At 35.1% G+C, this 18,899-nt stretch overlaps 1 protein-coding gene across 4 annotated transcripts in view; it reads left to right on the forward strand.

The window, feature by feature from the left end:
- Nucleotides 1–18,899, forward strand: part of CDC48B (cell division cycle 48B) — a 287,793-nt gene that overhangs the window by 76,431 nt on the left and 192,463 nt on the right. For all 4 annotated transcript variants that reach the window (XM_089372954.1, XM_089372953.1, XM_089372955.1 and 1 more), the window contains one exon: nt 9,340–9,439. In XM_089372954.1, coding sequence (XP_089229080.1) covers nt 9,340–9,439 — 100 coding nt within the window. The remainder of the gene's footprint in view (nt 1–9,339; nt 9,440–18,899) is intronic.

Below are 18,899 nucleotides of genomic sequence, written 5' to 3' on the forward strand. Positions count from 1 at the left end.
TTTTGTAACGAATTGTCATCATAGGACCGGATTGAGGCTACTTCAATATTCTTCGGAACATCAGCTCATTGTTTTTGTTTTGAATGGTACATATACGTAGCTTGATTGAGTTGTCTACTCTCATGATTCGGATGTCAATAGGGAACTTTTTTGGTTTGAATTTCCCTTATTAGGTGTGTGGAAATTTTTTGATTTCCTTCTGGTACTACGGTTGTTGAGTTAGGTACACAATCTTCGTTTGGAATTTTCATCATCTGGATTGTAACATGGGAGAGTCTTTTTCCTTCCACTGATTCATCCTCTTCTTGAGTTCTGCTATTGACTGGTTCGGTATTTGTTTCTTTATCTTCAACTGGGGATGTTATGACTGGCGACTTCGATGCTTGCTCTTGAATACAATGTTCTAACTTGTCTTTTAACGACTTATTATCCTTCTTAAGTTTTTAATTTGTGTAAGTAATTTTTCGCTATGATCCTTAAGTCACAAGACTTCTTCATTTCTATCAGTAGTGATTTTGTTAATTTCATTTTGTATATTTTGTAATACTTTTTTACCTTCTTGAAAAATTACTTTTGAAATATCTTGGATGTCTTCTGGTGTTACCGAATTTAGCTTCACAGTGACATCCTGTAGTGTTATTTTTTTCTTTTTGTAAGAAAATGTCAAAAACTTCTTTTTCATATCCAGGATGAAGGAACGAAGGGTTTCCATCCAGGGTGAACCTAAATTAATGTCACCTTGATCGTTCCATAGGGTTTGAACTGAGAATTGTGATACGAATGTGCAATCTCCAACATTTAATTTTAAATTGGTTACGTCATATATTTTGTTGTTAAAACAGACAAATTTTTCAATTATATTTGACTCGGGAATCACTAATTGGTTTGCGATTTTAGGTTTTATATAATTTTTATTTTCCCGCAATAGACCCTTTAACTCTAAATAGCACTGAGGCATAGTTTAGTTTCTGGAAATCTTCCTTCCTTTGATTCAAAATTAGATTCCATTTTTTTTTGATCAGTAATAAACCTTCAAACTTATTATTCCTTAAAATCTTAGTATTGAATCCTTAACAATTTCCCCTTTATCTTTCTTTAGTCAACGTATAAACTTTATAACCCCTTATATATTACTTTCCTTGTATAACTTCTTTTATCTCTTATAAAATATCCTTCTTGATATATATATATATTTTTTTTTTCCACTTTAAAAGAAGTTAATATAGCTCCAATATTTAAATAAACTGCTCCTTATATTTATTATAATGCTTTTAAAAAGTACTCTTCCTTTGTTATAACTTGTTATCCTTATGTCTCTTTATAGTTCTAGATTTAACCCTTTATATACTTTAATATGTGGATCTTTTAAGTAACCTTCTATAATAATACCCACCTTGTACTTATATTTATTTTCAATAATTTTATGACTTGAACTTTTCTTTAAAATAACCCTTTATAATATAAAACTTCTCTTTATATATCTTTTTTTATAATATTTTCTTTTTCTTTTTGAAAAGTTACAAACCTAGTAAAACGTGGCTATTCATCTCTTTGGGGTATAATATAAAATATATGTCCACTTATGTTCCTTTGACTAGGTTAATTTTCTCCACGTAAAAGTAAAACTTACCATTCACATAAAGAGATTTTGTATTCCTTTTGTTCTTCTTTTACCTTGAAAATATCATGGGAAATTACCATGGGTTGTTAATGACACGAGCTTGTAAACTACTTAATGAAGTTTTAAGATAATATTACCCCACTCTTCCTTCTCTTACGTATAGTTTTAAAGATATTTGGAAAGATTCCCTTTTAACTTTATCATGCACTTTTTATCAATAATGTAGAACCTTTTTATATATATGAATGTTCTCCTTCAAATTTTACACCAGACTATATATATATATATATATATATATTTTTTTTTTAATAGTATATTTTTATATGATTTTTTTTCTTTAATTTTTTTTTAAATCTTTATATGTACTTTTTTTTCTTTGACTATCTTCTTTTTTTCTTTATTTTTTTTTGTTTAATGGCCAAAGGCCTCTGACGAATCAGCGATGGAGAAACTCCCAAAAGTGTAGCGAAACGCTTCAATCTCGACGGCAACAATGTTGATGAAACCTGGATGGCCAAGGGCCTGGATCGGAGAGCGTGACTCTGTGCAGCGGTGGAGCGGCTAGAGGATCGAACTGCTCTGATACCAAATGAAGCGAACAAAGTTCATTCTTCACATTAAATACTCCAGAAGACTTGGAATATAAAGATCTCCATTGAGATACAAGAATATATATTAAAATGTATGAGTAAGAATGATGTTACAATTGAGAATGAGGGTCCTATATATATAGCTAGGTAAGCACCATTTCACGAGCGGTCATGTCTCCTTAGATATGCCTCTTTGTTTAATTAATTATTAATTAACTAATCATTTTTACAATTATTTATATATATTTTATTCGTAACACTTTCTTACATGAAGCTTCTAGCTTATTCCTCTTTTCTTTTGGTACGTGGAAGTAGACAGGGCAACCAAAGATCCTCAGGTGCCCAACCTCGGGCTTTTCATTATAGAAGACTTCTTCTAGAGTCTTGTTGTTTAGGGCACGATGAGGGGATTTATTTTGAACATAGACAATTGTGTTAGCAGTGTCTCCCCATAGAAACTTTGGTAGTTTCTGATCATGCAACATAGCTTTGATTGCTTCCATGATAGTTCTATTCTTTCTCTTAGCCACTCCATTTTGTTTTGGGTTATACAATACTGTGGTCTCTTTCCTGATTCCAACTTCTTTGCAAAAGTCTTGAGCTCTTGTCCACTTCATGTCCACTCAAGTCATGGGATGGATCAACATCTTCCTCAATCTCGATACAAAGGACTTGGTTCTCACATTCATCAAATGTACCTGTTGATCCCAAACAAGAGCAAGAGCAATAGTAGCAAAGTAAATAAACATAATGAAAGCATACATAGTGATGAGGCAGGTCTTTCTTTTGAGAGTGGCTCCTTCATTATCCTTCCAACAACTTCCTCTTGGAGTTTACTCTGCCTGCACTATCTTGCACTATCCTGCACCTTGATGATCTTTAGGATTTGCTTTTCTTGATCGCATCCTCATCAAGAAGTTAGTGAAAGAATCATTCAAATACTCATGCAGGAAGAATAACCAATGATCTATAAAGATAAATCTAAACAAGAGCAGTGACACAAAGAAACAACATAAGACTTGAAAATACTTATTTTTTAATGGGGATTGAAGGAAGTTGTTAGCTCCCTCTTGATCTGGCCTCTATAAGTTACCACTGTCCATCAATCATATGTCATTGGCAGAAGAAATGCATCTTCTTGAACACCACTTGGCAAACTCCATTATAATCCACTCTAAACTCGAGCATTTCAGAAACCATGTTTCTCACATGAAGTAATGCTTTATAGAGAAGATGAATGAACTTTCGATGCCACAATTTATATTGATGATTATTTATCATGAACCAATGCATGGATAGGTCTTCCATTGATTTTATAAATATCCTCAAATCTTGATCCCAGTGTGAAGGCATGTAATAATAATTATACATATTGACTTCATTCCCTGTAATGATATTAGTTATAATCCATCTTTGATCGCTGCAAAAGAGGTTAGTTTAGAAACCTATCATTCCGCCTTTTGCAAAAGTCATGATTCTTACCGATAACCACTATTGTTAGTAAACTCTAATATCAAATTTACCAAAACCCATAAGATTATGACTTTTTTCATATAATGTGAAACAGTCAAAATTTCAATTTCTATCAGTTATTCTGTCATAACCTTCTATGCATTATACTTTTTTTCAAGACAACACTTTCTTGCACATGCATAAACATAAGTAAAAGTTAAAACTACTCTTTACTTTTGCATGTATCATGTACCAAAACCACAACTATTAAACACATACAACACCTTAATTACTATATTCAAAATTATTATCATATCTTGGGTTCCTTGAAATCTTGGAAGAACAGTAGCAGTAAAATTTCAACAACAAAATTTTAGCCACAAAAGAGGAGATATTTCAACAGAAATGAGTAGCAAGTAGAAGGAACAACAAGAGATATTTCAGTAGAAAGAGCACTGCAAATAGAGCGGACAACAAGATATATTCTAGCAGAAAGAGAGTTGCAAATGGAGTGGACAACAAGAGATATTTCAGCAGAAAGAGAGCTGTAAATGAAACGGCCAACAAGAGATATTCCAGCAGAAAGAGAGCTACAAATGGGGTGGACAACAAAAAATATTTCAGCAGAAAGAGAGTTGCAAATGAAGCGGACAACAAGAGATATTTCAGCAAATTTTTTTTTGCAAATGGAGTTTGTCTTTACGAAAGCTCTGATACCATGTTGAAAGTTTGACGTTCTATGCTGCAACAATTACTTATTCCAAAACTTCTTTCTTCTGCAATATTAATTGAGCAATTGTAGATAGAACATATACAATATAAACCATATGCAAAATAGAAGACAACCAAGAACACATGTAGACACAGAGAATTTAGGTCCAATGACCAGAGCAAAACCCAGAAGGGGAAAACCCCACCAGATTCTTCTTCTATTAGAAATCAAATGTTCAACAGAGATAGAAAGTACAATGAGACATCAAGAGAATGAGTAAGTTCACCCAAATTTGAACAAACTGTAGCATGAAGATCACTGGTAGCGGCAACAGATGCACGCACCGAATCAACCTTGCCTTCAACCAAATCAACACTAAAACACTAAAGCACTGAATCAACCTTGTCTCACCAAGTTCTACTATTACTCTCCAAGTCTCTCTCTCACAATCTTCTCCAACTCTCTCAAACTCTCTCAAGTTCGAATTTTTCTTTCACAATGCACAAGTAGTAAGGGGAGAAAGAATGAGACACATATATATAGGAGAAGCAACGAATCCATGCCATAGATGAGGAGTAACTCTCATGCCAAGAAGGAGTGTAACATATGCTCATTTAAGAAATGTAACTCATGCCATTAAGGAGGTACACATGCCTTTATAACTTATGCTTTTAAGGGAGAGTGTAACATATGCATTAAAGAGTGCGTAAAATGAATCTTTTATGACATGATTTTATTGAGTGTAAGAGAATCTTTTATGACTTGCTTTAGTGAGTGTAAGAGAGTGTAAGAGCATTAATGAGTGTAAGAGGAATATGCCATGCCAATAATGAGAGTGTAAAAAAACATTATTGAGAGCCATGATTGAGTGACTTGAATTTCTTTTTAATAATAATATAATAGTATCATAAGAATAAGAATAATAATAATAATATTAATGATAAAATATTAAGTCGAAATTGAAGTATTATGATTGATTAATGATAAGAAGTGATTTTTCATCAACAATACTTGATTACCAATTGATGCAAGGTGATTTACTATCTTGAGACTTTCTAATTTTAGAAATTCTATTTTTAGACTGCTCAACTCTGCTCAATCTGATCACTGCACAACATTGTTGTACTCACACTGTCATTGAGTAATCAATTCTGCCTAGTACCCTACTGTCAACCTGTCTTTGCTATCGTTTGATTTGTACATCAAACCCTAGCACAGTAAACTTTGACATTCATCATCTGTCCATTCAAATACTATCATATCAAGTTGTTGAAATAAGTAACTAGGTTCTGTCTTCATAATATTTTATGTACTCTTGATTTTATGTAAAAGAGAAAGAAAATTATTATTGTTATTTTATTGCATGGGTTTCATGCTCAAGGTCAATTTGTTTTAGGTCAATGCACCCATTGTGTGCTTCTAGGTTTTGTCATAGAGTCAAGAAGTAAAAAGAGTCATTGTCATATGTGAAAGACCCCATTGGGCATCTTGTAACAAGTCAAAGAAATTATTTTTTAGTCAAATATGTCAACATACTCCTCCAAGGCCAAGTCGGCCTGGTAGTTAAGAAGTTGGCCTAATTAGGGTTACTTGTCCTCCTTGAAAGTCTATATATAAGAGACCATTTGACTTCATTTGCACTCTCACTCACTCATTCTCTCAAGGAAGCAAAGACAAGAAGAAAAAGAGCAAGCAAAAGTCTAGAAGGAAGAAGGCAAGATAAAATTCTAAATTTTACTCTCTATATCTCACATGTGCGAATTGCAGCTAGGGTTTTAGCAGTCACAAGATCATATTGGAGTTCTCCTTCTAAAAGGTTGAATTAGTGTTGCTAAAGGATCAACTTCTAAGGCCGAATATCTAAGGAAAGAAGATCAAGCCAAGCGAAGAAAAGAGGAGGCCAAAATTAGCCCCTTTCTCCCACATGTGCGAAGTTGCAGCTACTGCAAGAGGGCCGAAAAGTTGCAGACCTGAAGTAGAGGCCGAAATCTGAAATTTGGAGTTGTTTGACTAGTGTTGACTTTGTGGAAGAAAAACTCATCTAAAAGAAGGTTGACTTGGTGTTGGAGGAGTCTCAGTCTTGGGTCTAAAGGTCTTGGCATTTGTCATTTGAAGATTCTATAAGAACAGAAGAATATCTTGTGGGTTTTCCTCTCTAGGTGAGGTTTTGGCCCTGGCTAGCAGCCTACATCTTGTGTCCATTTGTTCTATTGATCTTCATATTTTGGTAGCTGTTTGATGATAAGAACACCATAATAATCAAGATAAGAAGAAGCAAATTATAAGCACATCAAGTTAAAGTAAAAGAACATCACAAACAGTTATCAAGTTTAGAGAAATCACACCTATTCTAACTGCCTTAGTTTTCTGAACACGAGTCACATATCGAAGGTGATGTCAATGTCATCAAATGTTATTGTCATGCCAAGGTTTGCTGTTGCTGCTATCAAAGGAATGTCAATCACTGTCTTCATCAGGTCATCAAAGTTACTTCCATCACCAAGAGCATGTCATTGAAAGCTATTTTCATCATCAATAGGATATCATCAAAGGTTACTGTACTGTAATACAGGCTTCTACCTAAACCCTAACTCATGTACTAGTATGTCACTGTTATATATCAATGTTAGACTATTTGTCAAATGCTTCTTGTCACATCACAGTTACAGTCATTTCTGTCATCAAGAACAAAGATAAGAGGACCACTGTATTTCTGCCAAATAGTGTCATACCCTGTAAAATCTGTACAGATTTCCAAGGAGTCCTCTTTTCACAAGTTGATAGTCATATCAGATTGTAACAATATCAACAGCTATAGTCGTCTAAGCACATGGAGATCGATAGTTATAAGGGACACACAACACTGTCAAGTTCACTGTTGCTTGTGCATGATCGTAGGAGCTCACACAAATTTCACTGCTTCACTGTCATAGCTGCATAGAATTCTTGTCATGTCATTATTGTCATACAGACCACTGTCTCACCTAGTCAAACCCTAGATTCTTGCACAAACAAACTGTCATTAGAATCCAAACAAGATCGTTTCTTTAGTGATACCGACTTAAGCACTTGTCCTCACATGCAATTGTAAAAGATTCTGTTAGCTATTCTAGTTACTGCAAATCACTATCCTCCACAATCACAGGATTATCATCAAGGGTTAATGTTATGTGACAAGATCACTACCATATGTCAACTAGATCATTAAGAGATCACTGTTGGAACTTCAGAAAGGAAACAAGGGCTTCAGGTATGTATATAGGTTTATATGTCCAGTGTATAGGCAATTATTCAAGACAACGAATTTCAACTTGAGTTCTGAATCCTTGCCGTAGGCCAAGAGAGCAGTGAGTTAAAGTCCGCACAACTGTTGCTCATGCTCGCTGCTTCTAGTTTTGAATTACAATATGGACCACAGGCATAAATACATTTATGTCCAGCCAGGCTACGAGTTTACAACAGCCAATGATAGTTAAGGAAAAAATGCAATCACTGTTACATGCCTTAACCAATCTTCAAAATGCTTCACTGTAACCGTATGAGTAACCAGCTACCAAATAAGTGCGACCTAAGGTAATCTTTCAAATTCTGAGTTTAACAATTGCTGGCTTTTCAGAGGTTCGGCCTGTAATAGATGATGATGTGCAGATCCAAAATATACCTCAGACAAGGCTCGAACAGGTGGCAAGTAGTATGTTTCTTTGCTGGTTTTGATATTTGAGTTCAATGCCCAGAACTTGGGTTACTCTTGCAGTTTAGACTTACCCAATGAAACCCAATCTGAAACATACAGAAAACAAAGTCTCCACAGGGGTCGGAAAAATTCAGAGCTTGATTCAAATTGATTTGCGTTGAGTCTCTTTAATCACATAATGCACCACAATTTGAATTGATGCCCTAAGAGTGGCACATATACCTGTAAAAACGTATCCCCAAACCAAAAATAAAAAGGCCAAAACACTCTCTATAGATTTTATGTCTCTCCTCGGGGTTCGATTGTAATTTCAGAGCTTACCTTTCAGATGCACATTTTTGATTGATGATATTGGGAGGGCAGATTTAGTCCTTTAAATAGAAGGCTTAATGTCCGAAATAGGTGGGTTGAATAAGCGAGCCGACCGTAGATTGAGGAGGTAATTTTTTTTTAAATATTATAAAATGAAGCCATAGGAGAACGCCGCTTGCCCTTTTATATGAGGGTTTGCATGTTTCATAAAGTCCAACAATCCAAAAAATAATATTCCAGATCTCTTAAGAAGTGCTTCAGGCAAAACATGGAGGAGAGAACCCTTCTTCCTTGAGTTGAGTAAGTGCTGGCCTATGGTAGGGTGCCATGTCACCATGCATGGGGTTTTAGCCCACGAACTGGGGTCTTCAACTTCAAACACAAATATCTCTCAAACTGGGAGGCCTCTCGGGGCGTGCCACATACCACCGGAATTGGCTTGATGAGGAGAATCCATTGGCGAGAATGTCCAGGGAAAACTAAATGATTTGCTTCTTAAAAAACCTCCAACAAGTATGGGGTACATCCTTAGTCCAGGGAATCCAAACCCTGGAGCTAGGGTTTCCAGCCATCCTTCAATGGAGGTTCCAACTTGATGTAATTCCGACAAATATTAAGAGCGCTCATTAACAAACGTTGGCATCAATGGCAACACCATTCAACATGTACAACTCTGCAGGTTCAATGTTTTAGGCAAAATGGTCTTGATTAATGAGTTTGCTCTGTATCTGAAAGGCTCATACGTTTGTAATTTGAAACTCCTACACTGTTTGGACTTTGTATTTTTGAACTCTTTGCTAGAATAGTCTATTTTAATGAATGCAGTTTGATTTGTTTTTTATGGCATATTTCTTTATTCTACTTGTTATCTGTAAAAGGAATTTAAATAGATTTCTCTGAGCTCTACATATTTAATTGTTTAATGTAATCACACTATTTGGTTTACTTGTATATCTAGAGTTAATGCAATTGATCCAGCATTGCGAAGACCAGGGCGTTTTGATGCTGAAATTGAAGTTAGTGCACCTAATGAGGAAGAGCGTTTTGAGATTCTTCAGGTGAATCTGGTTGCCATTGTTTTACCTTCCATTATTTTGTTTTAGATTTGTTACATTTGTATTGGATGTTATCCCATTTGATACTTCCAGTATTGTTACGATTCCTACTCAAGATGAAAAACTTGGATATGAAAATAGGTTATATACAAGTCCTTCCGAACAGAACAATTGGTTTTGGGACATAATAAAGTGATGAAATTAAATACTCTGAAACACATACATAAAATTTTCTATTCCTTCACATTCTTCTGAAAGCAAAGGTGTAAAATATCCAAAACATTTGTGTGATACTTCCATAATGAATGACTCACTAGCAATAATTTTGGATTGTAAACCATGTTCAAGGTTATAAACTTGAACAAAGTTTATAATCCAGAAATCTGTCTACAACTATGACAAACTGTGAAAATCTGCATGCTCAAATACCCACTAGCAGTTTAAGCTGTCAAAAAAAATTTCATCCTGGGAGCTCATGTCTCTGCTTTGGACCATTGTTATCAGAGCCAGACCGGTCTTCGAACCGGTCAAGCCCAATACTAGGAACTGGAAAAAAAACTGGACCAAAAACCTGGTTGACCAAAAAATATATAAAATATTCAAATTTTGAAATGTGTGTGCGTGTGTGCACACGCATCCATATGAATCTAACCCATTATACACAAATATGCAAAATTTCTCATAAATATAGCAAAGGTGCATATAACCGAAATAGCATTGAGTGCAATCCAACTTCAAACCAAAAATACATTAACAAAGGGGTTCTAAATGGCCTCTAGAGTAAAAAAATTCATGCTACAACAAATAACTACATATCATCAAAATCATTGCCTATATTGGGATCCTCCTCATCAATATCACCCTCTAAGGATTGAAATAAGGTAGAAAATCTTAACGTGTCAAATTGGTGATTTTGCTTGAGTGAAGGGTACATTTTTACTAGGGCCATGACAAAGGAATTCAAAAATCAATGCCACTAACTTTGAAGTACATAAAGGGTTTGATGCTCTTCATTAAATGTGCGTGCGTGTGTGCACACACATCCATATGAATCTAACCCATTATACACAAATTTGCAAAATTTCTCATAAATATAGCAAGGGTGCATATAACCAAAATAGCATTGAGTGCAATCCAACTCTAAACCAAAAATAAATTAACAAAGGGGTTCTAAATGGCCTCTAGAGTAAAAAGAAATCATGCTACAACAAATAACTACATATCATCAAAATCATTGCCTACATTGGGATGCTCCTCATCAATATCACCCTCTAAGGATTGAAATAAGGTAGAAAATCTTAACGTGTCAAATTGGTGATTTTGCTGGAGTGAAGAGTACATTTTTACTAAGGTCATGACAAAAGAATTCAACAATCAATGCCACTAACATTGAAGTACATAGAGGGCTTGATGCTCTTCATTAAATGCTTGTTTCGTACTTTCATACATGACAAAATTCAATGGAAATATTGCAATTGTATCAATCCTTAAAAACTGTTAAGTCTACTGAATTTTGATTGGAATATGAAATTCTACTTTCTCGATATAAAATTCAACGATGTTGGAACCACTCAAACATACATCTCTCTGTCTCTCTCTCTCTCTATATGTGTGTGTGTGTGTGTATTCATGTGCATCCATATGAATCCAACCCATTATACACAAATATGCAAAGTTTCTCATAAATATAGGAAGTAAGGTTGCATATAATGAAAATAACACCGAATGCAATCCATCTCTAAACCAAAAATACATTAACAACGAGGCTCTAAATGGCCTCTAAATTCCAAAAAAAGTCATACTACAACAAATAAATACATATCATCAAAATCATTGCCTATATTTGGGATCCTTATTATCAATATCACCCTCTAAGTATTAAAATAAGATATAAAACCTTAATGTGCCAAATCATTGATTTTGCTTGAATGAAGGGTACATTTTTACTAGAGCCATGACAGAGGAATTCAACAATCAATGCCATCAACATTGAGGTACATAAAGGGCTTGGTGCTCTTGATTAAATGCTAGTTCTATACCCTCATACATGATAGAATCCAATGGAAACATTGCAATCTTGCCAATCTTGAAAATTGTTAAGTCTATTGAATTTTGAATGGAATCTAAAATTCTACTTTCTCCATATGAAATACAATGAGGTTGGAACCACTCTCAAACATGTTGAAACAATTAATGGTAATTTTGATGTTCTCCTTTATCTTTCATTTTCGTCCTTTATCTTAAGAATTTAACATTACCATTAACTACATAATAGTATGGTCGTAGAGTTGAGTATTAGATTGTCAAATCATAAATTATTGGTTTTTAAAAAAAAAATCTCGAGTTCCATGGGTCCTTAGTCATATTGTAAGAAGTCATCTGGAACTGGACGGTTTCTATCTAGATGGATATGAATCTGATATGGCCTTGTTATAAATCATGAAATGATCTTTGAAAAGGGTAACTGTAAGGACAGCCATAGGAGTCCCTTCATCATTTGGACATTGACTAATGTTGAAAGGTTTCTCTTGAAAGATTTGATATGGCTACTAGAAATCTATGAAGGACTGATGCATTAATGGCATGGTTGAAGACTTGAACAAATGTGTTTCTATGCAAGCACTCAACAACATCAAGTTGAACGTGGACCTATACGAAGATCATCAAAGCTATGCTTGAAACTAAGTTGCATGAAACGGGAAAACGGGTATGAGTTTCCGAAACGGGCACGGGTACGAAACGTGACCCCCCCAAATTTTGGAAACGAATATATATTAGGACATTTAAGAAATATGTGCAATCATAAAGCATATATGATACATTCTAATTTATTACATTATGATTAAATTGTCAATTGTCAATGCATAAACTAGAAGTCTCTAAATTTACATCACATTTACTCATGAATGATCACATAATGAAAATAGCAATATCCAAAATCAGCCACGAGAAATTTCTAATTTCTTGTCTCGTGCTTGATTGGGAGTCTCCTCCTACATAGTCAAACGACCTTAGTGCTCTTGACTAAATACAAGTTCCATACCCTAGTATCCTACATGCTCTTGATTATTGGGAGTCTCCCCTGCATAGAGGGCTTGGTTTTCTTGATTAAATACAAGTTCCATACCCTAGTACATGACAAAATCCAATGGAAACATTGCAATCCCGAAATCCTGAAAAACAGATAAGTCTGCTGGATTTTGAGTGAGATCTAAAATTCTACTTTCTCCATATGAAATCCAATGAGGGCGAAACCACTCTCAAACATCCTGAGTCATTTCATGGTAATGTTAAAAATTTAAGTAAAAGTGACATTCTCCTTTCTTTTTTCATTTTCATCCTGACATTCTTCTTTATTTTTTCATTTTCATCCTGACATTCTTCTTTATTTTTTCATTTTCATCCTTTTACTTTAAGAATTTTACATTACCATGAACTGCATATCAATACTAGGGCCATAGGCTTGAACATTAGGCTGCCCCACTCAAAAAATCCTCTTTTTTATAACTTGAGAGGCATCTAGAAGATATTTTAGGCGCCCAATAAAAAATTAGAAGCAAAAAAAAAAAAAAAAAATACAAGAAAAAGTCAAGTTAGAAGAGGAAACTCCATTGTACGACCTGGGAACGCGTTTCCGACTATATTGGCCACGTTTCCTCCTCGAGAAATGGGCCAGTACAGCCGGAAACACATTTCCAGGCCGTACGGTTTGAGTTTCCTCGTTTCCATTTCGTTTCCGGCCGGAAACGGACCCTTCTCCAACGTTTCCTGCAACTTAGGCTTGAAATGATTGGTATGTACTATGTAGCATAGTTCAAGATATCGAAAATTATTTTAAAGTTCTTGTTCTTTGCAATCAAAAGAAAATATTTCTTGCATAAAAAGGTCCATATCAAAGACTAAAAAGCATAATGATTCACTCACAAGATTGTATAGTTTGTTCTTTGAAAAAAATTCACCAATGATAGTCATAATGAATCCTTGAAGAAATCACCAATGACATAGGAATCTCCTCATTCACTGATGAAGTTTTACAAATAATCTCCTTATGTCAAGACCCAAGAACATATGACATCATCTCAATTTAGACTGCAGCTCAGAGCAAGACTTAGCCACATTATACTGATGAAAAGATACTTGAAGGATGGCATTTGGTCTTGATGAGGATGCGAAGCATTGACATTGACCTTATGCTATGACTAGAAAGTATTGAGTTTAGATCATTTACAAAAGGACTGAACCCTTCTTGAAGATTTGGATCAAGAGCTCTTTTATCTTGACCCTATAGATAACAAAAGATATGTTCTTGAATGGGTCTACTTCTACTGTGCATCTATTATGATACTCAACCTAAATTGATAAAGTCCATTCGCTGCATCTTGAAGTGAGGACCACGTCTCTTAGAACAAAATATTGCTGCTGTTACAACTTGGTTTGAAGAATCCAAGGATAATCCTTGATTAGTGGTTATAATGAATTTCATTTCTAGGGTTTTGGACATGAATAATGGAAATCTAGGGTTTGAGAACCCTTGCAAGCTAAAAGGGACCAGAAAAGAAAGCCCTAAGAATTATGAACAAAACCCTAGGATTGAATGCTTCAGTTGAAAGAAGAAACCCTAGGAAGAAATGACATCATCGGGATATTGAACTCAAGAAGACTGAGTGTAGGAGGGATTTGACATTCTCCTCAAAAGATAACGAGGATTGCAGGTACATGGCTCTGGCAATAGAGGGTGAAGAAGAAGAATGAAGCAAATCTTGTGACATAAAGATCTATCCCATAATTGAGATTTGAAGATCTGAGCTTAAGAGGGAGCAGGCAGATAAGCACATTTGAAATATTCTTGTATGTAACTAGAGATAAGAAAATAGAAGATTCTCTGAGTAAGAGGGAGATCATGTTTTGCTCCAGTTGTCAAGGCTTTGAACAAATCTCACGATTTAAGAAGGCCTTAAGGACTCATGTGGAGAAACTATGATATGCTGTTCTAAAGAAGGGGTAGATAGAAAATCTTATGTTAGCTTCAGAGGGAGCTTGAAATGATCATAGTAAAATATGTCTCAAATTAAGAGGGAGTTGGCCACTAGATGTGATCTTGAACTGATGAAGCCTGATGAAATCTTCTTTGCAAAACGTTTGATAATGATAGGCAGTTGGTTGGTTCTTTAATGAACTTGATCTGAATATTTGCTTTGTAGTGAATACATTGAATCAAATGAAGCCAAAGTATGATCACTAGATACCCTTGTGGTATTGCTAATTATTGTTTATAGTATGTGGCAGACAATGAGCTTATGCTGTTGGGATACTCTGACTCTAATTGGGCTGAAAGTGCTGTCGATGCAAAGAGTACATTTGGCAGATGTTTTTGATTGGCTTTGCAATGGTTTAAAGAGTACATCTGAAAGTGTTGCCTTAGTCTAAAGGGGTCTTGGTTATCTCTTCTCGATTTACTAGTGGAAGAGTTGGACTGGGTTTTCCCCTAGATAGGGTTTTACCCTTGCTGAGTTCCTACATCTTGTGTTCCTCTTTTTGTGTCCATGATCTTCATTTGTTTTTGGCATTTGTCTTGATGATGGGAAGAGCACTAATATAATACTATCACAAGAACTTGTCAAGCTAAGAGAAATCATTTAATAAACCCTAACCTAATCACTGCCCTAGATTTCTCAACATGGAATCAGAGCTTGGTTCATTTACTTAAGGGCAAAAAGGAGATAACAAGGATTACAAGTCTTGGCAAAGAAATTTAGTCATCTAGGACCGAGCTCCTAGAAAGAAGGAAATCTAAAATCTGAGCACCTCAATTATAGTGAGTACGTCACAAACAAAGAAGGATGTGAATTTTGTGTCATCGTCAAACTTCTGTGTCATACTTCATCTAACTACGGTGATCACACTGATTGTACAAGTATGTGTGATTACCTTCTCTAGCAACTACAATTATCCAAAATTTTGTCTCAAAAACCTAATTGGTTGAAGGCATTATAGGCCTTGTTGAAGAATTGTTCTGAGCATAAGTCCTATTAAAGGAAGACTGAGACTCATTCTTCATACCTGTGCATGAAAAGAACCAAAAGTCCTAACTGCATTAAAGAGGTCTTGTAGGCCTAATTGAAAGACTGCAACCACCTTGGAGAAAGGGAGCCAAGACCTCCTCTAGTTCTGGATCTAAGTATATTCAGAAGCAACCATCACATTCATCAAAAGGCTAGAGGACCTGTGCATATAAAATCACCTAAACCAAATTGTTTGATGGGTCTATCACCTATCAATCTGTGAGACAATTTTCGCAGACCTATACAAGTGGAATAAAACCACAAAGAAGTGACAATTTTGTACATACCTGTAGTAGTATGAAAGATGAGTTTGAAAGATCCATTGTTCAAGCCTATACGACAGAACAATGCGCCGACCTGTGGATTCTCTTCATCTAAAAGCATTCAGCATGTCTTCGTTCCACAAGAAAAAGGTAACAAGCTCTATGGAACATTTATTCTCCAAAGGTATGTAAGTTTTGAGGTACGTATAACTTACTTATTTTCTAGAGATGGTTGCTAGTATATTTCTAGGAATGGCAACTCCTCATTAGAATTTGATAATTTCTAGGAATAGTACATATGACATGTCACTCTCTCATTTACTTGTTCCCTCTTAGAAATCCTATCTCACAATTGTCTAGGGTTTATAGATAGTCCATGATGTATGAGGATTCTTGGCAATAGTAAAATTAAATATGTCTAGATTTTGTAGCTCAAAACCCTAGAAACTCTCTTTAGATTCTAGATAATCATCACAATATTGTACTTGCATATTTTGGTTGTACTTGTCAAGAATTGTTGCAGGGACATATTAAGAATGGTGACTAGGTAAATCAAATCCTTAAAAGCACAAATTGACAAATAAGGAGATGAACTATGAAGTTGCTATCAGATTTAAGAGGGAGCCCTTTCATTAAGGAAAACCTACTAGGTTTGTAAAAGGAGTAACTCAAGGTATGTATAAAGATTTATAGTAAATCTTCTTCACATTACAAGGTGGGGTCATTTTGAAATTTGTTACTAACTCTTTCATGTCTAGGATTTTGAATGATAAAGATTCTTGCTTGGGTGATTAATCTTTAGATTGAATCTACTCTTATCACACTATCTGTTGTTGTATGTCCATTTTGGTGAAACCCTAATGTTTAGGGTCCATTGTAAAAACCTTAGCCTCTTAATGCTGAAGGATGTCAATGTTGATTATGTAACCCTAGTCATTTTAAGGTTCTTTGATAAAGTCTAGAAGTATGATGAAATCCTATTCTTTTGAAGTTTAGGGTTTTGGTAATCTCGGGTTTGCTGAATTAGGGTTTATAAACAAAACCCTTGTAAGTAAGATCCTAGGAATGAAACCCTAGGTATGTATTATTTCATATGATCCAAACCCTAGTTTGGTCAAAATTGTTGTATATCTAACTTTGATGTTTGTATCTTTGGTTTACCTAGTAGATATTGATATGAAATGCTAATGCATGATAATGAAACCTTAGATATGTATATGTGAGTATGCTATCTCGATTATTGGTGATTTAGTTTTAGGGTATATAAAAAATCATAGTAGAGTTTGTTATGATTTCTAGTAAGTAATATTGAAGCCCTAGATGTATAGTGCAATGATGGGATTGATATCTTGATTGAGTTGCTTTAAGCCTTGATGATGAAGTCTAGGGTTTGTGACAAAACCCTAGCAAGTTGTTGAAGTCTAGTATATAAAAGATGTAACCATCGTTGATTATGAACCTAACTAGGTTTAGGTATTTGATGTCAAAAGTGTGAATGTTTTGATGCTTCCATTGTAATGACATGATTTTGATTGACTTCATGCTTCTATCTATTTGTATTTGGTTGTACTTGCTATGAAGGTTTTGCAGGTACATGATCTTCAAGATGTTGAAGATGTTCATAATGATGAGCATGATGAAGGAAGATTCAAGAATGATGATAATCAAAGATGACCTTGATGTCATGAAGCCTTGAATGGACAAAAGCTACTCTGATATTATGAAAGGAAAGAAGTTGTTGATCTCCCCAAGTTAAGAGGGAGCTTGGATAGAAGAAAAGGTATACCTTTCTAGTTGAGAGGGAGGGCATATTGAAGAAAGAATGAAACCAAAGAATGAATGAAAGTACTTCAGATGGATTTGCAAACAAAAGACTTGAGAAGTACCGAGGCTATATTTGGTGCTACTGAAGAAGTGAAAGAAGAAGAAAGCTTTCGACGTGTTGCATTTAGATAACTTGATGAAGATATAAGTAGCATTAGAATGACCTCAAAGGTTTGTGTTGACTTGTATATATATTTGAAGGTTTATTACTGATTGGGGTTGTGATTGTGCAAGAACTCTCCGTAAAAAGGTTGAACAACTGAAGCATGCTTGAAGTGGTGGATATATATAGATCTGATTTAGTGGAAAAGGAGAGATGAAGCATCTTGTGGAAACAAGATGCTTGGGAGGACATTTCTCCGACCTCTATGTTGATGTCCAAATCCCCAAGTAGGGAGGTTGGTGTTGGTCTTGGAGCCCTGACCTTGGATACACACCTAGATCCTTGGGTTGGTGTTAGAGCTTAAAATCCTGATCGTACCTAGAGTGGCTAAAGCTTGAGTACACCTTAGTCCCACCCGATTAGAGTACCTTGGTCAGGTATCTAATCTTTAGCACTGCGGGTGTTATGACTTTTCATAGAGTATATCATTTTGAGATCTTCTATGTACCTCTGTATGTATGTAATTATGAATACCACCCTAGTTAAGAGGGAGTGTTGAAGAATGTAACTGGTAGCGGTCTTCATAATTTTATTTGAGTCATGTATTTGTCAAAAGAAAGAAAAGAAAAACTATTTATAAAAAGAAATTTTATTGACTTATTAAAGCATGGGTTTCATGCTTGGGTCAATGGTCAATAGGTCAAAGCACCCATTGAGTGCTCTAGGATTCTTTTATTGAGTCAAAGTCAAAGTTTTATGTAAGAGACCCTTTTTAGGCCTCATTATGTCAAAGAAAGAATTTTTTTTATCATGTCAAACCCTCCATCCATCAAGTCGACCTCAAATTGGTTCCAACTTCATCTTTTATAAGTCGGCCTCTACTATTATTCATGTTGTCTCAATATATAGGTATAAACAACTATATATACCCAAGTGAACTTGACCCAATTGAAGAGTTGTCAAGAAGTTCAGATGGATTATAGACAACGAAGTTAGGTGTGTTACAGGATAAGCGAAGTTAGGTATATCAAGATAATTTAGATCATCTACAGACAACCAAATTAAGTGTGCTATAGGACAGAAGTTACTTGCCATTGCAGGGCCTAAGACTCTTGTCATTACAGGACCAAAGTTACTTGTCATTATAGGATCGAAGTTACTTGCCATTATAGGACCGAAGTATCTTGCCATCGTAAGACCGAAGTATCTTT

Source organism: Pinus tabuliformis, chromosome 8 (assembly GCF_031772625.1).
Source record: "Pinus tabuliformis cultivar Carrire ecotype Pingquan chromosome 8, CPIR1, whole genome shotgun sequence".
NCBI lineage: Eukaryota > Viridiplantae > Streptophyta > Pinopsida > Pinales > Pinaceae > Pinus > Pinus tabuliformis.